Here is a 27577-nt window from a genome sequence, read left to right on the forward strand (position 1 = left end):
TATAGGGATAGTAATATTTTAAGATGTGCTCAATGTCAATTGATGTTGGTGAAGTCGGCCTTGAGCTAAGTTGGTTGCCTATATTAGCGGCAGAGAGGTGAAGTAGCGCCACCACTGTAGGAGGGGGATGTTTTACTGTTCGTCTTCCGGTATTGACAAGTCATAGGCGTGCACGATCTGTACCAATCAGCTGCTACGGTAGGACTATAAATTTTGACACAGATGTAACATGGATGCGAGTTGACGCATTACAGAGACGCTCATCTTCAAATGCGGTACTTCTTTATGAAAAGGAACATGAAATTAAATTAAGGTTGTTGTGGTACAGTAAAATTAGTAGAAGAAAAACGGCATTCAAAACATCTAGTAAACATATGTGATCGTGTCTCACATTGCATAATGCATTGAAATATAAGTACAATTATTGTTATGAATTAATCATCCGCTCACACAGACACCACAACAACACTTCGTCAGCAATTGCAGTGTCACAACTTCTGGGTCGATGAGGGTGGCAGAAACCTGGAACAGAGAACAGTAGACGAAATGTGTTCCAAATGGTGCCGACTTCTAACGATCAGTACTTGGGGGCCGGCGACCAATTATCGCGCCCTTACTGCGGCTACAGTATCGGGGGTTCATAACATACTAATTTACATAGGCTACCAGTTAAATAACAGGACCGGTACATATACTGCCCGAGGTGCCGCCCCAGCATTGTCAGTACTGGTTCCTTTAGCAAAACACTTTGACCACCACTGCTCTACAAGGTGTGATAGGGCCCGCCTGTTTCTCTACCAACCATAACAGATTGCCCTTCTTCACTTGCACCCATTTAACCTCACTCTATCACAAGACCATCTGCTACACAATGAACAGCGAGGTGATGGCAGCGTATGTCCTTACTTGTTCGCTGCAGGCTTCCTCGGCTTACACGTCGTTTAGCACATTATCGTGGTTTCGGCCATTAAGCACAACAATATTTTCCCTTATCTGCAAATGTTGAAGAGACATACTGTAGTCTCATATACTTGTGTTCAATGGAAATAAATGCATTGACGGAACTGGAGGAATACGAAGGACTTGAATCACAGTCGTTTCTCATGTGATTGAGCCTTCAGGACAGCGTGGAAATCAAACCGCTAATCCTATACACACGACTGAACGGACAGGAAAACTTTCCTGTCTTTCGCAATCAAGGTACATTACCGAAGATAGCTGCTTTCATTTGAAAGACAATAAAATGTACATAGGAAGCATGTTGAATGAAGTTAGTCACATTGAAATCATTTAAAAACCAGCCTTGAGTAAACTGTAAAGCCATGGTGGGAATTTGCTTACGTCTTTAGAAACATTTTTTACATCTTTTATGCCTAACTCTTGCGTTACCCATTCTCGGATTCCATATAGCGGCTAATACTTACTTAGCTATCAGTTTAGTAAGCCTTTGTTGCAAAATACTACAACGAATTCTGTACATAAGGATGTAAAGCTGGTAGGTGCCGACATCGGGGAAGATCAGTTTGGGTTGCGGAGAAATGCAGGAACACGCGAAGCAATACTAACACTACGACTTACGTTAAAAGATAGCATTTCTAGACTTAGGGAAAGCTTTTGACAAAGTTGACTGGAATAATCTCTTTCAAATATGAGGGTAGTAGGAGTAAAATACAGGGAGCGAAAGGCTATTTACAACTTGTATAGATATCAGATGGCAGTTACAAGAGTCGTGTTGTGTGTGGTTGGGAGATCGTTTATGTAGAGGTTAAACAGTAGGGGCCCTAGGATGCTTCCCTGGGGTACTCCCGCGTGTATACCGTGTCGTGTTGACTGTTTTCCCTGCACGTCAGTGTTGAAAATCCTGTCTGTGAGGTATGAGTGTATTAGACGCAGCAGCCCGTCGGGGAATCCCGCGTCGCTGAGTTTGCGGATGAGGCCGTTGTGCCATAGACGGTCGAAAGCCTTTTCGATGTCCAGGAACACTGCCCCTGTAGCTTTGTTTATGTTGAAGCCATGTGTTATGTGTTCAACGACCCGTAGGAGTTGTTGTGTTGTGGAGTGGTGATTTCTGAAGCCGAATTGCTCCGGTCTCAGGATGTCATTTGTTATGCAGTGCCTAGTGATGCGTTTGAGAATCACCTTCTCAACAATCTTACTGAGCGAGCTCAGAAGGCTGATGGGTCGGTAATTTTGTGGGAGGCTGTGGTCTTTCCCCGGCTTCCTGAACATCAGGACCTTGGCCGTCTTCCAAAAGGCGGGGAAGTGTTGGTGTTTTAGTATGGCATTCGTTATGTGTGTTAGGTATTCAGTTGCTTTATCCGTGAACTCCTGGAGGACACGGTTTTGAATGCCATCATGACCAGGGGCTTTCCTAGCAGCGGAATGCATTATGGCCCAGGAGACTTCGGCTGTGCTAGCATGTCGAATGTCGTCGCGCGATGGTTGGGCTAGAATGCGTGTAACCTCTTGGTCAGTAGCAAGTGTGAACGCTGGATCTGATGGTACCAGGTTCGGTGTGAATGACGCTGCGAGTGTTCGGGCCATTAGTTCTGCTTTCTCTTCCGCTGAGTATGCAGGTCCGTCGGGCCCTTGAAGTGTTGGCGTGTATATTTTCTCCCTGGTGAAGTGTCGGGCTAGTTGCCACACGCCAGGTCGTGTGGTGTCCAGCCCTTCGAGTGTGTGGTTCCACTGTTGTGTTCTGTGTGTTTGTATTTTATCGTGTGTGATGCCCTGTAGTCTGTTAATGTGCCGTTTGAAGTACGGACGCCTGGTGCGCTGCCATTGTCTCCTGAGGCGATTCCTCATCGAGATTAGGCCCAGGATTTCCTGGGGCAGGGCCGCACTACGTTGTTGTGAGGTGCGATCAGGTATGGTGCCTGCCATTGCGTCCTGGACGGCGTTAGTGAGGGTTTCTACTGCCTCGTCGATTTGTGCTGTTTCATTAATTTCGTGTATAGGTGGGATGTGGCTATCGAGCGTTTGCTTGAACCTTGTCCAATCCGCACGCCCGTAGTCCAACATCTTACGTTGTTCCATGTGCTGCAGTGTTTCCTCAATGTATAGTATTACAGGTTGGTGGTTTGAGGGCAGATCGTTTTCAACGGAAACGTTGAGTGTCGATGTAATGCCCTTGATGAGGGCCATGTCTATCACGTCTGGCCTGTGTCCCCTCTGATAGGGAATGTGCGTCGGTTCAGTCGGCGCTAGTATGATGTAGTTTCTGCCAAGTGAATGTTCGTACAGTTTTTTGCCGTTGGGATTTCGTATGCGTGAATTCCATTCTGGGTGTTTTGCGTTCAGATCTCCAGCGACTATTACTCGCGGTGAAATGTTGAGTAGTGTGCTGATATCGCGTGTTGAAATGCCTACAGGGCTGTTGTATACCGATATCAGTGTAGTGTAGGCTCCGTTGAACTTGACTCTGACGGCCGTAGCCTCGATTTTTTCCAGTTCAGGGAGCTCTGTTTGTGTGCTCGATGTCTTTGTGTATGACGATTGCAGTTCCACCTGCCACGGCGCCGCCCGGTCGGTCGGTACGATAGACAGGGGGCATGAAAGCGAAGCAATGGTTGAGAAGAGTGAGACAGGGTTGTAGGCTATCCCCGATGTTATTCAATATGCACACTGAACAAGCAATAAAGAAAACCAAAGAAAAATTTGGAGTAGGAATTAAAGTTGAGAGAGAAGAAATAAAAACTTTGAGGTTTGACGATGACATTGTAATTCTGTTAGAGACGGCAAAGGACTTGGAAGAACCTTTGAACGGAGGCTAGAAGATGAACACGACAAAAGCAAAGCAAGGATAATGGAAAGTAGTCGAATGGAATCAGGTGATGCAAATACCATCAGATCAGGAAACAAAACACCTAGAGTAGTAGATGAGTTTAGCTATTTGAGCAGCAAAATAACTGATGATGCCCGAGGTAGAGATGATATAAAATGTAGACTTGCAACGGCAAGAAAAGCTTTTTTGAAGAACAGAAATTTGTTAACATCGAGTATATATTTCAGTGGAAGGAAGACTTTCCTGAAAGTATTTGTATGGAGTTTAGCTACGTATGGAAGTGAAACGTGGACGATAAACAGCTTAGATAAGCAGAGAATAGAAGGTTATGAAATGTGGAGCTACTGAAGAATTCTGAAGATCATGTAGTAGGTAGATTAAGTGACTGATGAGGAGATACTGAATAGATATGGGGAAAAAAGTAACTAGAAGAAGTGGTCGGTTGGTAGGACACACTCTGAGACACCAATGGATCACCAGTTTGGCACTGGAGGGGGGAGAGAGAGAGAGAGAGAGAGAGAGAGAGAGAGAGAGAGAGAGAGAGAGAGAGAGTGGGGGGGGGGGTAATAATCGTAGAAGGAGAGCAAGAGATGAATTCAATAAGCAAATTCAGAAGGATGCAGATTGCAATGGCTACTTGGAGATGAAGAGGCTTGCACAGGGTAAAGTAACATGGAGAGCCGCTTCAAACCAGTCTTCAGACTGAACACGAAAAACAACAAAAAAAACTTAGGCTTGTTGAATATACATTTTACTAACTTTTTCTTCGGCAATTAAATACTTAAGACGGCATCTAATGCTTGTCCTCCGGAGATATGTGCAAGGGCAGATTAATCTTCGAAAACTGCCTTGAATCTGCGCTAAAGTATATCTCTTATGATAACTACGCCTCACAGTGAGTCACACTTATGACAGCTATTTAAACTAATATTTATTGAAGTTGCACACTACTAAATGGAAGTTATACAACAGACCGACGTGACAATACATAAATAACTGGTGGTCTTCTGTCTGAGGAGTGGTTTGATGCAGCTCTACTTACTATTGTATCCTGTACTTGCATCTCGTTTCATCTCCGCGTAACTGCCGCAATCTGTACCCACTTGAACCTGCTTGGCAAATCTTAGCCTCCCTGTATAGTTTTTACCTACCCCCCTCCCCCAAACACACACTCACTCTTCCCTCCATTAGAACATTAACCATTCATTAATGTCTGAAGATGTGTCCATACAACGCGTCCCTTCATTTAGTCACGTGTTGCCATAAAGCTCTTTCTCCCCAGTTCGACGCAATAGCGTCAGCAGTGACTGCTGGAGGACCACCACGGGAGATTTGCGAAGGAAGGAAGGAAGGAAGGAAGGAAGGAAGGTTATTTTTCTGCTCCTCATCGACGATGTCATGAGTGACGGGACACAAGCTCAGCTTGATGGAGGATGGGGGGAAGGAAGGTTCGTTTGTTGGTTGGTTGAATGTGGGAATGGATCAAACATAGATGTCATCAGTCTGTCGATCCAAGAATAGTGCATCGGAAGTAGACGTCCATTGAGAACGTCTTCTGATGTAGCCGACAGATTCGTAACAGCAAAAGCAGATTCGTAACAGTAAAAGCGAGAAGGCTAAAATCGAAATGGGCATCTTTCGTACTGTCAATAATAAATGCAAGAGCCGGTAGGTGGGCATCCCTGGGGCTCTGCATGGGACAGAAAATTGGTTGTGTTAGGGTTTCCAGGCGTCCGGCTTTAGCAGGACATGTTCGGCTTTATACGGTCTTGTCCGATGAAATATATAAAAGGCAGGCCTGCCCGACTTTTGTTAGGTGTTTTAGCGATGAAGACTAGCTAATGGCGTAAGCACGATGAATGAATATAAGGAGGATTACTGAACGACTGAAAATACTTAACTGACAATTGCTATTTAAAATAGTCTGGTTTTTAGGAGAAAATGTCCTGCTAAATACAGCGCCCAGCGCGGCTTCTCTATTTTTGGCCCTGGCAACCCTAACTGGGACTTCCGTTCTTCTTAATGGAAGTCCAGTTTCTCAGCTTCATGCAAGGCGTTGCCTTTTTGTAAGCTGCGTTCCTGTCACATCTGAAACGACTTATTTTAATTAAAATGCTTGAGTTCATCACAAACTGATGATACCTGATGCAGGATAAAAAAAAATAAAGAATACAGAGTTTCTCGCAAGAATAGTCGTATTACGGTCCAGCTGATATAATTTATTTCCCGATATTTGTACTAAGCTGCTAATATAGCGCTCGGGATGAGCAGTGACAGTCGTATAAGCGTGGTAACAGGTTTTAGATGTTCGTATCAACTGCCTTTCGGTCGAGTACACCTATTGTTTAGGATGTGACAACCAGCACATAAATGTCGAATGTTAGTAACAGCTCGTACGCTCTTTCTTCGCACTGATGACGCACGGCCCACCGCAGCCGTACCTGCTCATGCTGGGGAACTCGCTGAGTCGCTCGTGTCTTGCCGCGTGGCTATGACTGGACTTCCGGCCAGTCACACTCTCCACACGGACGGGCGTTACCCGTTTTAGTAGACGCTGTACGCTCACATGAGGGGATCCTTTTCGTGTCTGGACTGAAGGATTATCGTCTCCTGTTGAATCCACGACAGCGAATATTTCTCTGTCGTATCATTATAATCTATTTATTCGTTGAATTTTACTGAAAAGTGCCCATGTACATCAGATCAGCTACCGTCAAAGTCACTTGTAACATTAAATGGCTCTGAGCACTATGGGACTTAACATCTGAGGTCATCAGTCCCCTAGAACTTAGAACTACTTAAACCTAACTAACCTAAGGACGTCACTAACATCCATGCCCGAGGCAGGATTCGAACCTGCGACCGTAGCGGTCGGGCGGTTCCGGACTGAGCGCCTAGAACCGTTCGGCCACCGCGGCCGGCCTTGCAACATTAGATAACAGCACCTTCTTCATCGACTAAAAAATGCCACTATTTACAGTAGTTGGCTAACAACTGGAGACGTTTCATTATTATTTTGATGTGGTGGTCTTGCAAAGTATTATGACAACAGGGATCATCACTATCACTCTGAATAATGCCTGCCTGACGGGTAGTTTATCTGTGACTCCATTAGCGCATACCGGAATGTCGTCTACCTTATCCTGCACCTTCGGTGTGGTACTTCTGCACCAATCGACGAAGTCAGCAAATTTTATTTTCAGTCGCAATTATTTGTTATTAAATCCTGTTGAGATAAAACTACGTTTTCTCACTGTCTGAGATGGCTGAAGCCGAACAAGTGCAAAAACCTTGCACGTAGTGCGAACCGGTAGTATTTCAGTCAGGTGCGACTATTTTCACCTGTTACGCTTCTATCACTCATATGAGAAGATGCGTATTTTTAATAACTGTTGTTCCGGATGTAACGCCCGGGTTCCCGGGTTCGATTCCCGGCGGGGTCAGGGATTTTCTCTGCCTCGTGATGACTGGATGTCGTGTGATGTCCTTAGGTTAGTTAGGTTTAAGTAGTTCTAAGTTCTAGGGGACTGATGACCACAGCTGTTAAGTCCCATAGTGCTCAGAGCCATTTGAACCGGATGTAACAGAAGGACTTGGGAGTTTATCATCCCGTCTATGTCGAGGTCGTTGGTTATTAGAGACTGCCCACGAGCTCGTATTATTAAGGAAATAACAATGCTCGGGTGGGGATTTCAAGCCCGCTCACCCCGGATACGACTCAAAGGTCTTAACTAATGACCCACCTCGCCTAGTGGAACCATTCCGGCCACGGTATGAAATGATTCAGGCAAACGATGTAATTAACCATTTGAGTGACTCTTTTGTTCCCAACGTATCACTAAACACATGTCAGTATGTAGTCTCTGGGGAACAGCAATCAACAGGTAAGATAATATAAAGTTCCGCGTTCTGGCCCTAGACGAGCCAGTCGAGCCCGAATGACCACCATGTCATCTTCTGCACATGCTGTCATTTGGATGCGGTATGGAGGCACATGGGTCAGCACATCGCCCTCTGTCGTTGTCGCCTTTCTTGGCCTTGGAACCGCTACTAATCGATAGAGCAGCTCATCAATTGGTCTCACGAGGCTGTGTGTATCCTGTACCAGGCCTTCCACCAAAAAATAAAAAAATCCCTGGCAGTAATGGGAAACAAACCCGATTCCTCCGCATGTCAGTCAGCCGCGCTGAACATCAGTTACTGCGGCGGACAACAGTAGTGAATAAACCTGCCAAACTTACTACATATTTTTAACTCTACCTTGAGATATGGAGTTGTAAATAATCATACCAATCATTGGTTCAAATGGCTCTGAGCACTATGGAACTTAACATCTGAGGTCATCAGTACTCTAGAACCTAGAACTACTTAAACCTAACTAACCTAAGGACATTACACACATCCATGCCCGAGGCAGGATTCGAACCTGCGACCGTAGCAGTCGCGCGGTTTCGGATTGATGCGCCTAGAACTGCTCGGCCACCGCTGCCGGCCATACCAACCAATCATAAGAAAAACGATTATGTACTCCATAAGTGCAGTTTTTTACCAGCGGTATATAATTATTTACCAATGTTGGTTAGTTGGGGGGAGAGGACCAAACAGCGTGGTCATCGGTCCCATCGGATTAGGGAATGATGGAGAAGGAACTCGGCTGTGCCCTTTCAAAGAAACCACCCTAGCATTTGCCTCAAGCGATTCAGAGAATTTACTTAAATCAGAATGGCCGGACGCGGGTTTGAACCGTCGTCCTCCCGAATGGGAGCCTGTCTGCTAAACACTGCGCCACCTCGCTCTGTTTACCAGTGTTACTTTAAGGCTTCAAGCTGGATGTTATGACGAGTATTTCACACGGGGAAGAATCTGCTTTGCAAAGACATGGCACGAAGGCAACTCGGCTCATATGTACACTAGATCCTTTTATTACTTTTCATCCTCTACCCCTAAAGGTAGAGTGGGTTATTCGAGTAACGACCCATTGAAGGGTCAGGGACTTGTCAGCCAACTACCAACCTGACTCGTAGTGGAGCAGAAGGAATCTGAATAGGAAATATTTTGGATGGAATTTCCAGTTACGGCTCTTGTCTTACAACCAAGGGAAACCTCCCGGCAGTATTGCTCAGAGCCGGAGGATGGAAGCTGTTTATAATTTAATTCTGGGACGAATGACTCAGTAAAAAATGATAGTCTAAAGCATTTGAAAGTGTAGTTATTTATGAGTATACAGAGTAAAGTCAGAGACTTGATTGACTTGGAGCGACACCATGATGGGCACGACGCACACCGCAAACGCTTCCTTGCTCCTTTAAGTGCTTTCTCGCACAAAGACACTGCGAGGGAAAACGGAGCAGAGTTTGAAGAACGTTCGCAGCATTTGCCGCCGCTAATTCTGGACAATCTAAATCGGGATGGCTGAACGATGAATATAAGCCGAGCCCAGAGCGTCGGCCTAAGCGACGCGAAAAGACCTCAGGCACTGCGCGCAGCCCTTTCTTCTCTTGCTTATCCACCGTCGTGATTCCCATTCTCCAGGTGTGCAAACGAAGGAAACAGCTCACATTTACTTTATGGGACTCAGGTGCACAGAACTTGGCACTGCGCAACTCAGCTATGCAATTCCGCAAGCCAAAGCGCTACTATAGTGGCTAGCCACCGCCATTTTCGTGTTTACAAATTGTTATGTAGTGTTCAACAGGTGTTCAAAAGTATTTCATATTTTGAAAGATAAGTATGGACCAAACAAACCAAGGCCAAAATGTTCAGTAAACGTAGGCTCTAAAATGCATACCTTGAGACCTTTGAGCATTGCTTCATCTTCGCTACTGTGAACACATCTCTTCAACTGCAAGCTTCTTTGTGTTACGAACGACTTACAGAACGCAGTAAATTAATGATAACGCATTCTTCTGTTAATGTCCATGGATACAGCATGCAGTGAAAACCTGTTACTACTGTTATTGTCAATAGTATTCAGTTTTTAAATAAGTGCAGCGCATACATTAGTCCTAATGGAACCAATATGTGTTTTGACAAGTTTTGGTAAGTGTAAATATAAAATTGCCTGTAAAATCATTTCACAAACTTAGCAAAACACAAAGTGGTTCTATTAGCGCTAATGTATGCCCTGCACTTACTCAGAACTGCGAACACGGTTTACAGTACCAAAACTAATAACTGTTTACAGCGTGCTCTATGCACGGACAATAAGAGGCACGTGACCTCATTCGTTTACAGCATTCTGTAGGTCGTTCCATAGCAAGGAGTTTGCAGTACAACAGATGTATTTCACATTAGCGAAGATAAAGAAAGTGCTCATAGTTCTTAAGGTAGGCATTTTAGAATCCATGGTTACTCGACCTTTTTATTGTTTTGGTCCACACTATCACGTCTCAAAATATGGAACACTCTTTATAACATCTTGTATATACGTATCTGCCCTTTGATACTTGGCTGGTGATGCACGTCGAAGGAAATACATGCACAGGCATTTATATATACACTCCTGGAAATTGAAATAAGAACACCGTGAATTCATTGTCCCAGGAAGGGGAAACTTTATTGACACATTCCTGGGGTCAGATACATCACATGATCACACTGACAGAACCACAGGCACATAGACACAGGCAACAGAGCATGCACAATGTCGGCACTAGTACAGTGTATATCCACCTTTCGCAGCAATGCAGGCTGCTATTCTCCCATGGAGACGATCGTAGAGATGCTGGATGTAGTCCTGTGGAACGGCTTGCCATGCCATTTCCACCTGGCGCCTCAGTTGGACCAGCGTTCGTGCTGGACGTGCAAACCGCGTGAGACGACGCTTCATCCAGTCCCAAACATGCTCAATGGGGGACAGATCCGGAGATCTTGCTGGCCAGGGTAGTTGACTTACACATTCTAGAGCACGTTGGGTGGCACGGGATACATGCGGACGTGCATTGTCCTGTTGGAACAGCAAGTTCCCTTGCCGGCCTAGGAATGGTAGAACGATGGGTTCGATGACGCTTTGGATGTACCGTGCACTATTCAGTGTCCCCTCGACGATCCACCAGTGGTGTACGGCCAGTGTAGGAGATCGCTCCCCACACCATGATGCCGGGTGTTGGCCCTGTGTGCCTCGGTCGTATGCAGTCCTGATTGTGGCGCTCACCTGCACGGCGCCAAACACGCATACGACCATCATTGGCACCAAGGCAGAAGCGACTCTCATCGCTGAAGACGACACGTCTCCATTCGTCCCTCCATTCACGCCTGTCGCGACACCACTGGAGGCGGGCTGCACGATGTTGGGGCGTGAGCGGAAGACGGCCTAACGGTGTGCGGGACCGTAGCCCAGCTTCATGGAGACGGTTGCGAATGGTCCTCGCCGATACCCCAGGAGCAACAGTGTCCCTAATTTGCTGGGAAGTGGCGGTGCGGTCCCCTACGGCACTGCGTAGGATCCTACGGTCTTGGCGTGCATCCGTGCGTCGCTGCGGTCCGGTCCCAGGTCGACGGGCACGTGCACCTTCCGCCGACCACTGGCGACAACATCGATGTACTGTGGAGACCTCACGCCCCACGTGTTGAGCAATTCGGCGGTACGTCCACCCGGCCTCCCGCATGCCCACTATACGCCCTCACTCAAAGTCCATCAACTGCACATACGGTTCACGTCCACGCTGTCGCGGCATGCTACCAGTGTTAAAGACTGCGATGGAGCTCCGTATGCCACGGCAAACTGGCTGACACTGACGGCGGCGGTGCACAAATGCTGCGCAGCTAGCGCCATTCGACGGCCAACACCGCGGTTCCTGGTGTGTCCGCTGTGCCGTGCGTGTGACCATTGCTTGTACAGCCCTCTCGCAGTGTCCGGAGCAAGTATGGTGGGTCTGACACACCGGTGTCAATGTGTTCTTTTTTCCATTTCCAGGAGTGTATATAAAAAAACCTGAATGTGCGCTTACGCACAAAGTATTAGTATATTACGGTAGTTGTTTGTAAATGAAATACAGTATATTAGTTATGAAAAACAAATACTAAACGAAGTTTACACCGAAAACCTGAGACCTGTTACGTACTTTCAGAGTTACGTAACGCACAGGTGTTTATTGCAAACACCATAATAAAACAGGTAAAACTACGCTGCAGTGTCAGTAACTTTGCTATGGAGACTAAATTAGGTGTATATCTGCAAATGTCGGCCCACTGCCACATAAGTATTACAGCAAAAAGACCTCTAAAATTTTTCAAAAACGCATACCGTTATTTGGGGTACGTATTTCGTAGCAACCTTGATTTAAATGTTAAAGTAAAAGACCGACAAAGAGAAGTCCCCTTGAACAATTCATTCTATAACATGTTACAAGACTGAAGCTATTTCAGGGTACATCAATAAATAATATTTTCAGTGTTTTAAAACCTTTTACTTGAGAAGTAGAGAGTTAAACGTGCTGCCAACGTAGACATCACTTGTAGTGAAGTATTATTTCGACTGAGCAAGGATAGGGACGATAGAGATGTAATTCAAGAAGGGCACACAGACATTGAAAGTGCATTCCACGAAAATACCCGTGTACTCCTGTGGAGCGTCAAGCTTCGGTTTCGGGAATGTTGCAAGTGTTGCGTTGACATCAACGATCCAACGTTTGAAAACGACAGACCATTATAACCTTTGTCAACACGATTTATGCACATCGTCATATTCCACCCACGGTGTGATAACACTGAAAATTACAAGCAGAGAATCAAATAAATACTCCACTTTTCAAGTTTGGACATACTATGCTAAGTCTAAAATATTTTTTTGTTTTCTGTCTAAATGGCAAAAAACACTCATTTAGTATTCTAGACTCTGGTATTAACAACTTGTCTGCGCCCAAAAAATTGATTTTTGGACAAATAATACGAAAGCAGTCACGTGTCTTGTGGAAGCGTATTCTAGAATGGGTTGGCCACAACACAGCCCACGTCGATAACATTTTATTCTAGAATTGCATGTACACACTGCCGTATCCATTCCAAAAAGTGCTGTAGTACAGGCGGGTATACATTCTGAGATAAAGAAAAACTACGCACAGTTAAGAAATTATTCGAATGGGAAGGAAATCGGTAGATGTGACGAACATGTACAGTTAAACAAACGCTTAAAGTTTCAGAAAAATTGATTAATTTATTCAAGAGAGAGAGCTTCGCAATAAGCAAGACACTGACGCGTTGGACCACCCCTGGTCCTTAGGCAAGAAGTTATTTGGTTTGGCACTGACTGATAAAAGTAGTTGGTGTCTGCCTGAGGCATATCGTGCCACGTTCTGTCCAACTGGCACATCAGACCGTGAAAATCCCGAGCTGGTTGGTCGGAGGGCTCTGGGGAGAGATCCAGCAACATTGCTGGCTAAGGCAGGGTTTGGAAAGCACGAAGACAAGCAGTAGTAACTTTCGCCGTGTTCGGGCGGGCATTATCTTGCTGAAGCACAGGGTGGCTTGGCTTTTTCCTTGAATAAATCAGACTTTTTAAAAAATGTAATAATTTGTTTGTTTGTATATGTACATCACATCTACCTACACTACGTGATCAAAAGTATCCGGAACCACCAAAAACATACGTCTTTCATACTAGGTGCATTGTGCTGCCACCTACTGACAGGTATTCCATATCAGCGACATCAGCAGTCACTATATATCGTGAGAGAGCAGAATGGGGCGCACTGCGGAACTCACGGACTTCGAACGTGGTGAGGTGATTGGGTGTCACTTGCGTCATATGTCTGTACGTGAGGTTTAGACACTCTTAAACATCCCTAGGTTCACTGTTTCCGATGTGATAGTAAAGTGGGAACATGAAGGGACTCGTACGCACAAACGCTTTCAGGCCGACCTTGTCTGTTGACTGACAGAGACCGCCGATAGTTGAAGATGGTCGTAATGTGTAATAGGCAGATATTTATCCAGACCATCACACAGGAATTCCAAACTGCATCAGGATCCACTGCAAGTAGTATGATAGTTAGGCAGCAGGTGAGAAAACTTGGATCTCATGATCAAGCGGCTGTTCATAAGCCACACATCACGCCGGTAAATGCCAAACGACGCCTCGCTTGGTGTAAGGAGCGTAAACATTGGGCGATTGAACAGTGGTAAAACGTTGTGTGGAGTGACGAATCACTATACACAATGAGGCGATCCGATGGCGGGTTGTGGATATGGCGAATACCCGGTGAACGTCATCTGCCAGCGTGTGTAGTGTCAACAGTGAAACTAGGAGGCGGTGGTGTTACAGTGTGGTCGTATTTTTCATGGATGAGGTTTGCACTCCTTGTTGTTTTGCTTGTCACTATAACAGCACAGGCCTACACTAAAGTTTTAAGCACCGTCTTGCTTCCTACTGTTGGAGAGAAATTCGGGGATGGTGATTGCTTCTTTCAACCCGCTCGAGCACCTGTTAATAATGCACGGCCTGTGGCGGAGTGGTTACACGACAATAACAGCCCTGTAATTAACTGGCCTGCACAGAGTCCTGACCTGAATCCTATAGAACACCTTTGGGATGTTTTGGACGCCGACTTCGTGCCAGGCGTCACCGAACGACATCGATACCTCTCCTCAGTGCAGCGCTCCGTGAAGAATGGGCTGCCATTCCCCAAGAAACCTTCCAGAACCTGACTGAACGTATGCCTGCGAGAGTGGAAGTTGAGGGTGGGCCAACACCATACTGAATTTCAGCATTACCGATGGAGGTCGTCACGAAATTGCAGTCATTTTCAACCAATCGTCCGGATCACATAGTGTATTTCCGTCCCATTCGGGTAATTCCTACGTCTTTAAGGTTTCGGAGGATTTTGTTGAAGAGCACGAGAAAGTTTACTAGAAAGATGGACATTTCAGATAGTCTCTGGAGGATGCTTGGATGGCTTAGGCAGTAATGCACTACCCGAAAAATATAAAGGCACAGGTTTGGGTCCAAGACTAGAGAAAACTTGGAATCTGACAAGAACGTTCATAATTTTCATGCCTTCATCATATTCTGTAAATCTCGGCAGATCGGACAACCTTCAAGAATGCGCAAATACCCAATGTGTGCATTAACAGAAGACAAGCAAACAGTAGAAACCATCTGTATACTTTATTAATATCAAACAATCACTATGCTCGGTAAAACTACACAATGGGTTTGTCAGCGAAATATAACAAAATGTATTAGAAAGGAAGTCGCTGCTTTCAGAGCTATATTAAACAGCTGTTGTTTTGACTTAATACGAAGGCGTGCTGAAAAGAAATGTCTCCGAATTTAACTTAATCTCTTGAAAGCTTTTTTTTTTTAAATAAAACGAATGTTATTAACATTCTACAGCTTTATTTTTCATGTCTACATATCTGTAGCCCTCTGCCGCTAGAGGGTTCTGAATTGTTGCGCGTAATATGGTGGTATGTACTGTAACTACGTCGATGGGCGAGAAACAGCGTGGTGTTTTGTCTTCGAAGAGATGGTTCACACAGGGAGCACCCTCTCCTTCAGCATGACTATGCCAGGCACAACACACGAGCGCTGCGATATCTGAAACAGTTCGACGTCTCAGATTCACTGTCATCAATCGTTCTACATACAGCCCCAACGTGGCCCCATCCGATTTTCATCTCTTTCCAAAAATTAAGGACACCTTCGTGGACTTAACTTTGAGAGCGATAAAGTGGTGCTAGCAGAGGTAAAGTTGTCGCTCCTTCAACAAAGTCAAACATTCAACAGTGATCATATCAACAAACTGGTCTCTCGTTGGGTGACATGCGTTCGTCGCCAGGGTGTGTAAGTTGAGGAAGAAGTATGTAGACATGATGAATGAAGGTGTAGAATGTTAATAACGTTTTATTTGAAAAGCCTAATAGTTTTCACATAAAAAATTCGGAGGAATTACTTTTCTGCATGCCCTCGTATATACTAGGTAACAGGAGTATTTTTTTCAAAGACAATAGTGACCTACATCTGTGAATAACAAGTCCTGTTTAGGATACGTGACTGCTTCTCACGCACCTTAGCAATGAACGATAGCTACGAAGAACCTTTCGTTGAAAATACTCTCACTTCTTATCACTTCCTAGCAGACTCAGAAATCGAGATACTAGTTTTTCACTGGTCATAAAATACAAAATCGAGAAATCTTCTAGGTGATACACGTTGATCTGTGGCTGAGACAAGCTTAACTTCTGTTGCAGGTGCTATCGTGTGCCTGTGCAGTGGTGCTGCTGCCGATGCTGGACGAGTGCTGGCGCATGCGCACGAGCGTCGTGCAGATGACGGCGTTCAGCTGGTACTCCTTCACGGCCGTGACGCGCCTTATCTCCTACCTCAACCGCGATTTCATGCCGCCCAAGATTGTGAGTACACAGGCTGCCTGCCACGAGTCAGCACAACGCGCGCGGGCACTTTCGCTTCCTTATCGTACTGCCGACTCGGGGCAAATCCTACGCACACCTCAAGTCTTAACATTTCCACGGAGCTGTAGAGCCTGCAGCCCCCACACAGTTCCGCAGTTCCGCACGTTATTTTTACGCTACCTGTTGCCTTCGTCGTTACCTTTCTCTGCAATGGGCCGAAGTATGACTAACAAGGCAAGCACCACGGCTAGAAAGGCTACAACCGAATAAAATGGTTTGAAAATATGGAGATAGGTGTGTGTGTGTGTGTGTGTGTGTGTGTGTGTGTGTGTTTTCTACCACTCATCAAGGTCATTTGCCTGTGGAACTCTGGCGTTCTGCAAATCGACGTTTGAACGTTATCGAATCTAGACTCCACAGGAGAATAAGTTACTGAATTAGCAGTACATGACTACTCTGTAATTCACTCTTCAGTGCTTGGCAAAGGCTTCATAACCACCTTCAGACTATTTCTCTACCGTTCCACTCTAGAATGGCAACATTTTTATAGTTTAGAGTTAACTGTCACTTTTGGCGCCCTACAGATACAAGGTCTAAATCATTTTCTAATTGGTTTTGATTTTCCGAGAATTTTAACAGGTGGTAAACGACAGCAGCAAACAATCTCAGTAGCTGCTCAGATTGTCTCCTAAATTGTTTATACTGATTAGCATCAGCAGGGGGTATTATTTGGCAAGAAGATAAATATTTACTTGAAGCTATGTATGTTAACACAAGCAGTACACTCAGTCATTTTTCCCAAAACAGAAGTGCTGTGTTGTTTTAAGGTGTCCTTTATTCATTATCGATGTACCAATATATGTAGTGAGTTTCATTGAAGTGATTAAAACATAGCGGAATGTGGCAGCTCGTAGCAAAATCTGCGTAATATTCGACTGCCGCAATGCAGAGAGAGAGAAAATTATGCAACAGGTCCACCAGTCGCCCTTATGAAGTGTAAATATTTTTCCATCCCGCTGTATTTAAATAACTTCAGTGAAACTCAACACTGGACTGCGATGACGAATAATGAGAGAACGTATTATCCAGAAACTTCTGTTTGGGAACTATTATTTTGTAAGTACTGCGCATGTTAACGTATCACATAAGTTCAAAAAGTTTGGAGACTGGATTAACACAAAACAGAGGAACATAAGGCTGGTGATTTTAATAATTCAGGAGTGCTACGTATCTCCCCCAATTGAATACAGTGCAAAGAACGTTCATAAAACCGTGTGAAACTGTCAGAAAAGCCTTCTTTTGGATGTTGTTCAACTAGCGCGCCAAATTGGCTTAAATATCGGTTATGTCGCCAATTCGTTGACCCTTCATATGGTTTTCTGCACTTCGTCGTCTTGTGGTATGTTCGTATTGATAACTCAGTCTCGTCGCTCGTGATGATTTTTTCCAGAACAGAATTGTCTGCGTTTTGCATTTTAATTAATTAGCACGAGTCGTTTTTTGTCCTGGGTCATATTGTACGGTATATACATTGCATTCGCTTTTCCCTTCTTCAAAACATTCTAGAGAATGTCTTAAACATGTGATGTAAATATATTGCACCATTGCGACTCGTGTCACAACAACGTTGACGCATTATGGCCACACGTCCACCACTTCACACTGTCTCCCACAACTGACTCATCGTAAGCACATATATTGTTTACAGTAGTTAGTTCAAATTGCCAACATAGTTAAGATGTCGTTCATATACCAGGAATACAATTACCATCTGAACTTTTTGGAGGGACTGTTTGCTTTGTTTCAAAAAAATGTTTAGACTTTTCCATATAATACCTCGTGGATGGCTATTGTGAATCTGGTGGTCACTACTGCACATAAATGGAAAATATTATAAATAAAGGACCTTGAGGGGGGACAACACATCATCACCGTTTTTAAAAAAAAATTTTATGTGGTTTTAGTTGTTATAGTTGAGGTACTTACCTTATAGCGTGAAACGCTTACAAGAGGCCACAACTCTTTTGTGCCTCGATTATGTGTCTGGCCAGTACAAGCCGCGGTGGCGAGCGATTCTAGGCGCTTCAGTCCGGAACCGCGCGACTGCTACGGTCGCAGGTTCGAATCCTGCCTCGGGCATGGATGTGTGTGATGTCCTTAGGTTAGTTAGGTTTAAGTAGTTCTAAGTTCTAGGGGACTGATGACCTCAGATGTTAAGTCCCATAGTGCTCATAGCCATTTGAACCATCTTTGCAACACTTCACACCATTCTGTTTTTGGTCAAGCGTGAGCAATCGTGGAACCCATCTTGCAGATAGATTTCTCGTGTCCAAATGTTTATGCAAAATAATATGTACCCGTTCATTCGAGATGCCCATAGCACTAGCAATCTCTCACACCTTAACTCTTCTGTCATCCATCACCATATCATGGATTTTATCAATGATTTCTGGAGCCGTAACCTCCACAGGGCGTCCAGAACGTTCAGCACCACTTGTGCCCACATGGCCACTCCGAAAATTTTGAAACCACTTATAAACTGTTCTAATCGAAGGTGCAGAGTCACCGTAATGTTTATCAATCTTCTCTTTAGTCTCCTGAGGCGTTTTGTTTTTCATAAAGTAATGTTTATTCACCATACGAAATTCTTTTTCGTCCATTTTTTGACAGTCACTCGACTTCCTTGATTCACACGAATGCCAAACACAAAGAAATAGATCAATATGGCTGAAACTTGGTGTGCGTTCTTTCCAAAGATGCTGCTAACTAAACATGACTCGATATGCGCCGGTGGTTCCATCTCTCGGACTTTGCACTGCCTTTTCAAACGCCTCTCGTATGGCGCAGGAATGCCATCAGACGTGAACTTTTTGATGTAAAACGTGACATAGTAATCAATAAAATGTTGGTACCATACGAACTGATGTAACTCATATTACATGTTACTTTTTTTACCCCTCTGTTCATTAGGCACTAAGGGTGCCTTCAGTTCCTGAATTTTAGACGCTGTAGTCTCCGCTATAGACGCCAGCGACTACGACCATATACAAAGTGTTGGGCAGTAATAGCAACAAACGAAAGGGGCGAGTAGAGGACAATGAAACAAGCAAATACTGCTAACAGACATACAGGGTAACAACTACTGAACTATATGAAATAAAATCGTCAAACATCTGGGCAGTTTGCGTTAGGACGTTCAAACTGCACGGTTAGCCGCAGGGCAGGATGGGAATTGTGCGCTGTACGGTTTGGTTTAGCGACGAATCCTACTTTCATTTGGATGGGTTCGTCAATAAGCGAAATTGGGGACTGAGAATCAGCATTTCGCGATCGAGAAGTCTCATCACCCTCAATGGGTGACACTGTGGTGTGCAATATCGCCGGCTGTTGTGGCCGAGCGGTTCTAGGCGCTACAGTCTGGAACCGCGCGACCGCTACGGTCGCAGGTTCGAATCCTGCCTCGGGCATGGATGTGTGTGATGTCCTTAGGTTAGTTGGTTTTAAGTAGTTGTAAGTTCTAGGGGACTGATGACCTCAGATGTTAAGTCCCATAGTGCTCAGAGCCATTTGAACCATTTTTTGGTGCAATATCCAGTCACGGAATAATCGGTGCGATGTTCCTTGATGGCACGGTGACTACCGAAAAGTACGTGAAGGTTTTGGAAGGCGATTTCATCCCCATTATCTAAAGTGACCCTGATTTCGACAAGATGTGTAGTCTTGGTTCAGCTGTCGTTGTTCCTTCGTATTTCCGCTTCACAATCACATCATCAACAGTAGACTTCGGCAGCTTTAGAAGGGGGTAAATGCCGCTGATGGATACGTTATTCATGGAGGTCGACCCATTCAGCTGTTATTGCTTCTTTAATGAGAACACAACACAACACAACACTACCTGCCTCCTTTTATACTGTCGGGTCCCCCTCACATGACCCCTAGTGGTCAATACCACATAGAGGTTTCCAGATAGTTTTGACGATATAAGGTAGGAGGTAGAGGTACGTTTGTCACACTTTTACGAACGTACTCTCGCGGAATTTTAACAATAAACCATACACGGATGGACTACACTTACGTTGAAACGACTGCCAATGGATGAGCACATCTCCCTTACACTTCTGCGATATCTAGATGATTCCGCGAGGATCTGCGCAGCTCTCCTTTGGGTCTTCTCTCTTTCCTCTGTCGATCCTGTCTGTTGAAAGTCCCAGACTGACGACCAATACCAAAACGGTGGTCGAACGAGGGCTTTGTAAGCTACCTCCCCTGTGGGTGGACTACACGTTGCTTTCGTTCGTGCCTCGGAGCTATTGTAGCGTAGCGCGATATCACTCTCCCTGCAGTCATCCATCCAACTACTTTCATACAGATTCTCAGATAACAGCTCAAGAGGTCCTAACAGCTCTCGTTTATGATCTCCATACAACAAAACGGCAGTTTAGTTCAGTGTCAATAAAGGGGAATGTTACACAAAACACCGCACTCAAATTTGCATGGCAACAAAAGAAATTTATTGGCATGAATTAACCCTTGTGAAGCCATCACGTTTAGTCAACACCACCTCCACAGCTGGCTAATGAGTTTCTGCTCTGCTCTGATTCCTCTTTGACCGAAAAAGAGAGAGAACAGGAAAGTGCTGAAGCATAATTAGACGCTCGACCACAGCAACATACTTCCAGACGTTTGTAACCTTTCCATACCAGAAAAGTAATCTCGTTGATCACAGAGGATCACTAACTCCAGACTCGCGAAATGATAAACATTTTAACATACAAACTCCATCCCAGAGCGCCGACGAGTCACCACGCCAACCTCTGGAGGGCAGCCAGCCGGATTTTCGGTTTCAGGAGCTGCCCACCGCTGCACGAAATTATTTAACGTTTAGGCAGTGCAGTCCATCAGGAGCAGGAGCAGAAATGTAGACATTCTCATTCACCTGCTTACAGCGTTTCTGCATAGTGCTGGCCGAACATTAAGAACTTTTTTCTGCTACATATATTGGAAAACCCCTCCATCGTGGGGGAAATATCACTCCCTGTAGGCTTGGCATGTCGCCTCTGGCCACAACCCATTTAAGGTGACTTGAGAAAGTCCGATCCATCAACTCCAAGTTGAAGAAAAACAGCCTCTCCCTGCAGCCGGATACCAGCACAGGTCAACAGCGGACAGGGCTAGCACACATGGACGGTTAGGAAATCATGTGGTACCATCTGCATGACATATACTGGATTGTCATAATTAAAGTGCAGCTACCTGGGGAGTTCCAGTGTGGACTTTAACTATCGTAAGGCAGCGACACTTGGTAAACATTTTAATGTGTTAATGCAGAATTATTTACAATGAAAAAATTAGTTACAATTTTGGCCACCAGGTGCAAATCTGGCGCTGTACAGCATCTCATCGACATCTCCAATGCTCAGTACCGAACAAATTGTGAAGTGGCTGTTAATAATAAAATCAACATTATTTCTTTCTCACTTGTTTGACCTTTTCTTTCCATGTGCCGTTCCTAATCCATTGCATATGGAAACATTTCTGTATATCTATCTTGCATTCACAGCGCCAGATTTGCACCTGGTGGCCAAAATTGGAAGTATTTTTTTTCCAGCGTAAATCGGTTCCGCATTAACGCCTTAGAATATCTACCAAGTTTCGATGCCATAGGATAATTACAGCCCACAATGGACCTCTGTGGGTAGCTGTACTTTTAGTTATAACCACCTGGCACTTTCTCTGCGATTAGTTCGTCCTACTTCAAAACCTGTTACGCATATTCTCAGGTATTTAATGGATATGATTATTTCCAGTGATTTTTTGAAAGTCGTGAAATCAAACAGTCCGTCTGATTAGGTCCAATACGCGACCTTTGTTTAAGGTGAGTGTTAGTGACAATCCCACCAGTAAGGGCAGATTCTCTGCAGATCTTCCTGTATTCTGCTGTAATTTTCTAGCGCAGCTATTTATCTAAACACAACAGCAATACCTGTGAAACGAAACATCCGACGTTATCTAGTACTTCAGTCACGTATATACACTGTCATCAAAAAGCGTGCTTTAACAATCATGTAGGATGCGCTCGATGCCACTTCTCGTCGAAAGATTTCCCGCCGCTAAGAACCCGAATTACTTCGTAGGACGCGATATGTCAAAAACACGACTTAATAATGAAAATTTAATACCAGAGTGCTCATAAGTTTGCCCTGTAAATGTGGTCCATTGCATATCTACTGTACTGCAGACTAAGCTTTTTCAATCGCAGTGACGCGCATCAGTCTCAGTGCACTAACGTATACGTCGTTATTCGTCAAATGGTTGAGCAAAGGGCTGGGAAATGGACAAATAAGGTATTAAATTAACCCGCGGGATTAGTAAAAAAAATTTCAACGAAACTAGGGAAATTAAAGGAAAACTTAATTTTTGATTTCAGGAAAAATAGAAATATTTCACGAATAGTTGCTAGCTAAGTGTCAAAAAAAATCAAATTACAGCAAAAACTGAAACTTCTCTGATTTGAAAATAAAAAAATACCACAAAAACGGACATACGTTTTGTGAAATGATTTGCCTAAAACTAAAAAATAAAGTAGACCACAGAAACATATCATGCGCCTTTGAATTATGCTCGAAATCAGGTACAGCAAATGAGGGGTCGATTGGGACTTTATAGTTCAGTGTTTAAATTACACTGCTTGACACCTGCTAAGGAAGAAGTGTCAATTGCTGTGGAACAACCGACTACTGCTACGAAGCACCCGACCAATGATAGCAAAAGAAAATTTAGAGGGCGGTGCTGTTAATTGTAGTAAAGCCTGTGCACGAACGCTCTGAATGCATTTGACAGTTCATGCAGTACGCTGTGTGACGAAGATTATTGTCGAACCGATTAGTGTGACATTCCGCTTGGTAGGGCAACATGTCTGCGAGACACCATTTGAGCGCTTACGGTCGTGGACGAGCAGCTGGACGGCTCGAAGGCAGTCGAAGTGTCACAACCGTTGCCACAGTAATGAGTGTGTCGAAAAGTGTCCTCTCACGGTTTAAAAAGGTCGCTGAAGGTGGAAATGCTAAGCGAAAGCATGGCGGTGGTCGTAGACAAACCTCCAAAACGTAGCCCTAGTGTGAAAAGAACAGACATCTCAGTCCGAGGCAGATCGCTGAAGATTTTGCAACCGCTAACGGTAACGTCTTTCTGCCAGAACCATTTCGTGGCGATTAAATCAGGTTGCTTTGTATGATCGGAAGCCTGTTTAATGCGTCCCACTTCAACCACGCCATCGTCGAGATTGAGTTCGTTATTGGTGGGGGTCAGCAGAAGTGGTCCAGAGTGATATTCTCTGACGAATCCAGCTTCACTGTGGATAGTAATTTAGCCACCGTTAGTATGGTGAGAGAGCTAGGAATACGTTACACGCCACAGAATGTTCATGAATGTCATCGGTGTGGCCTAGCCGTTATGGTGCCGGCAGGCATTATGCACAATGGCCTAACACTGCTGCATATCTTTGCGCAAGGTACCGTTACAGCATAGCGGTGTTGCAAGGAGATTATTCTGGGTGAAGTTCGTCTGTTTAGGGGTGCGGTAGGTCCAGGTTTTCTGCTCACGGACAATGCCCGCCCACAGGGCCGGTGAGACGTCGAACGCACTGGAAAGCGAAGACACTGAACGTATGGAGTGGCCCGCGTACTCCCTGTATCTAAACGCTATAGGAAGTGCCTGGATTGCTCTTGGCAGACGTATTTATCAACGAACACCCCGTCCCCGAACCGTGCAAGAACTGAAAACCGCCTTGAGAATGGAGTGATACAATAACCTCTAAGGACTCCCCAACAATTTGGTACCCACCAGCATGAATAAAGGACCAACATGTGTGTTAGTACCCAAGGAGGGAATATTCCTTACTCAGAATCCGATATCGACCTTTACGTTGGAAGTTTGACCTCAGTCGAACACGAGTGTGTTGTGGACTGTGAGCCCCACTTTGGTGAAAATCTCGCTGCTGCTGCTGCTGAAAAAGATTAATACAGTTGTCCTGGTAGGACGGATGCGTGGGTTCTAGGGCACACAAACACAATGAAAGTAACGGAGAATAGTGGATAATAAAATATATTACTCATCATGGCCAACGCTCGTTACAGTAAGTGCGGAATGCAAGTTTAGCCTATCTGTCCTGCGTTGACTGCAGTTCCACGAACACAAACTAAATTATATCCTCTGAACTAAAGTCGAAAAAAACAACTAATCTTCTGTCTTCATGTACAATTGGAAGAACAGTTCCAAACTAACAATACTCCGTTAAACACCTAGGCAGGCGGTCTCTGTCCATACACGATCATACTACTCACTGTTCTGTTTCTGCTAAAGACTAATCACTGTCTATCTACCGGCGATTGTTCCTGTCTCACTCGACGAACGTTCTGCAGCCACTCACTAACAAGACTCAGACTGAGTTACAACTTGCAACTCAAAACTTTTGCTCGTGCACGATTACTCAAGCGTTATTCTTTCTTCCTGATGGCGCCTGCCGCTCCAGAGGGTAGCGTGATCAGTTTGCGCGCGTCGATGTTCCTGCTGCTGCTACTGTTACAAACGGGCGTCCACCACAGAACGCACCATTTTTCGTTACAGATACACTACTGGCCATTAAAATTGCTACACCAAGAAGAAATACAGATGATAAACGGGTATTCATTGGACAAATATATTATACTAGAACTGACATGTGAATACATTTTCACGCAGTTTGGGTGCATAGATGTTGAGAAATCAGTACCCAGAACAACCACCTCTGGCCGTAATAGCGGCCTTGATACGCCTGGGCATTGGGTCAAACAGAGCTTGGATGGCGTGTACAGGTACAGCTGCCGACGCAGCTTCAACACGATACCACAGTTCATCAAGAGTAGTGACTGGCGTATTGTGACGAGCCAGTTGCTCGGCCACTATTGACCACTTTTCAATTGGTGAGAAATCTGGAGAATGTGGTGGCCAGGGCATCAGTCGAACATTTTCTGCATCCACAAAGGCCCGTACAGGACATGCAACATGCGGTCGTGCATTATCCTGCTGAAATGTAGGGCTTCGCAGGGATCGAATGAAGGGTAGAGCCACGGGTCGTAACACATCTGAAATGTAACGTTCGCATTGACGGCACTTTGAACAGTGGACAAGAAGTGACCGAGACGTGTAACCAATGGCACCCCATACCATCACGGCGGATGATACGCCAGTATGGCGATGACGAATACACGCTTCCAATGTGTGTTCACCGCGATGTCGCCAAACACGGATGCGACCGTCGTGATGCTGTAAAGAGAACCTGGATTCATCCGAAAAAATGACGTTTTGCCATTCGTGCACCCAGGTTCGTCGTCGAGTACACTATCGTAGGCGCTCCTGTCTGTCATGCAGCGTCAAGGGTAACCGCAGCCATGGTCTCCGAGCTGATAGTCCATGCTGCTGCAAACGTCGTCGAACTGTTCGTGGAGACGGTTGTCGTCTTGCAAACGTCCCCATCTGTTGACTCAGGGATCGAGACGTAACTGCACGATCCGTTACAGCCATGCGGATAAGATCTCTGTCATCTCGACTGTTAGTGATACGAGGCCGTTGGGATCCAGCACGGCGTTCCGTATTACCCTCCTGAACCCACCGATTCCATATTCTGCTAACAGTCATTGGATCTCGACCAACGCGAGCAGCAATGTTGCGATACGATAAACCGCAATCGCGATGGGCTACAATCCGACTTTTTATTAAAGTCGCAAACGTGATGTTACGCATTTCTCCTCCTTACACGAAGCATCACAACAACGTTTCACCAGGTAACGCCGGTCAACTGCTGTTTGTGTATGAGAAATCGCTTGGAGACTTTCCTCATGTCAGCACGTTGTAGGTGTCGCCACCGGCGTCAACCTTGTGTGAATGCTCTGAACAGCTAAACATTTGCATATCACAGAATCTTGTTTCTGTCGATTAAATTTCGCGTCTGTAGCAATCTTAATGGCCAGTAGTGTTTATGACTCCACCTGTATTACGTAAGTACTGTGTTTTATGTTTCCCATCATTACCTGTGGTTATTCCTATATTCATTAGCAACTGTCAAGTAACATAGAATCTCGGAATTTTAAAGGGTACTAGAGGATGTCTGTGTGATGAGATTTACTCTGTGATCTTCTTACGTCACTTATGCGTGAGCATCTCTGCTGCTGTACACGATTTCGGGTCTCATTCAGAGGCGCGTCAAATGTTTGTGTAATCTGTTTTGTTTCTTATACTTCGTCAGATGATGTGACCGTGTTTCATTTTCTCGAGCTGTTGTGTTGGTAACGCTGGTGCGGTGTGCTTGCAGGAGCGGCTGCACGTGATGGCCGGTGTGGCGCTGTTCTCGGTGTCGGGCGCGCTGGGCGTGGACGGCGCGTGGCGCGGCGGCCGCTGGGAGGACCGCGAGCTGGCGGCGGCCGTGCTGGCGCTGCTGGCGGCGCTGCTGCTCATGGCCGACGTGGCCGCCTCCTACGGCGGCGCGCGCACGTTCGACCACGACCCGGCGGCCGCCGGCCCGCCCTACTGCTCGGTGCGCTCCGCCGCCTCCGCCGACGACGCCGAAGCCGCAGACGACGCCCCGCCGCCCCCCTACGCGGTCGCCGTCGCCAGCCGCCCCGGCTGCCCACCCGCGACGCGATGACCGCAGGCCGACGTCACGGCCTCCGCTGCTTCTCCTCAAGAAATACGCCGCGCGCAACGCTACAGCTGCCGGAGCTTACGCTGCGCAGCGTTCTACTGCCAAACGAGAGACTGCTGTGTACAGAGTTACGTGACGTGTACCTGTGTACGAAAGCACTCATTTTGCGTCCAGTGACATTTCCTCACAACCTGTGTCGAAAACGCCTGAATTTGAGAGGTGTTAGTGTCCTCAATTCTTATCGCTGAGTCAGTCCCGACAGAGAGAACACTGCGGATGTTTATGTAGGAACACATTCACAATGTCTTCACAGACCACATCACGTCGGAAGGCGCATGTGCGCAGGGAGCGCAGAAGCGTGGAGAGGGTTGTCATTAGCTCACGAGCCAAAGGGAGGACGAAAGCCTTCCATGTTGCCAACCAAGCCTAAGAAACTGTTGTTGGGGACACCAGAGATAAAACTGTATCACCAGTACAGTATGGAGCGCATTATCGCCGTCGTTATTCATGGCAAGCCATATGGAGGTAGGCTAAATATCACTGGCTGTCGGGTGTTAGTAGGGGATTTGGAGGGGGGGGGGGGCGTGGGGAGAGGATACCAGGACAATTCAAAACTGGGCCGCCTTCCGATGTGACGCGCATAACACTCGAAAGCACGGTCAGTGGCAAACACAATGGACTTCTCAAGTCGTAAGACGTGATCGAGAAGCAATACTGGCTGGTGGTGAATGTGTCGAAGACTAAGTGGAATATAAGTTACCTAC

General features: G+C 45.6%; 1 protein-coding gene across 1 annotated transcript in view; it reads left to right on the forward strand.

Moving 5' to 3' along the window:
- LOC126156057 (uncharacterized) overlaps positions 1–26816 on the forward strand; it is a 56151-nt gene extending 29335 nt beyond the window's left edge. Inside the window, exons 2-3 of the mRNA XM_049916275.1 lie at positions 15974–16135; positions 26484–26816. Of these exons, the coding sequence (XP_049772232.1) occupies positions 15974–16135; positions 26484–26816 (495 nt within the window). The remainder of the gene's footprint in view (positions 1–15973; positions 16136–26483) is intronic.
- Positions 26817–27577: the final 761 nt, after the last annotated feature.

The sequence above is a fragment of the Schistocerca cancellata genome, chromosome 2 (assembly GCF_023864275.1).
Source record: "Schistocerca cancellata isolate TAMUIC-IGC-003103 chromosome 2, iqSchCanc2.1, whole genome shotgun sequence".
Taxonomy (NCBI): domain Eukaryota; kingdom Metazoa; phylum Arthropoda; class Insecta; order Orthoptera; family Acrididae; genus Schistocerca; species Schistocerca cancellata.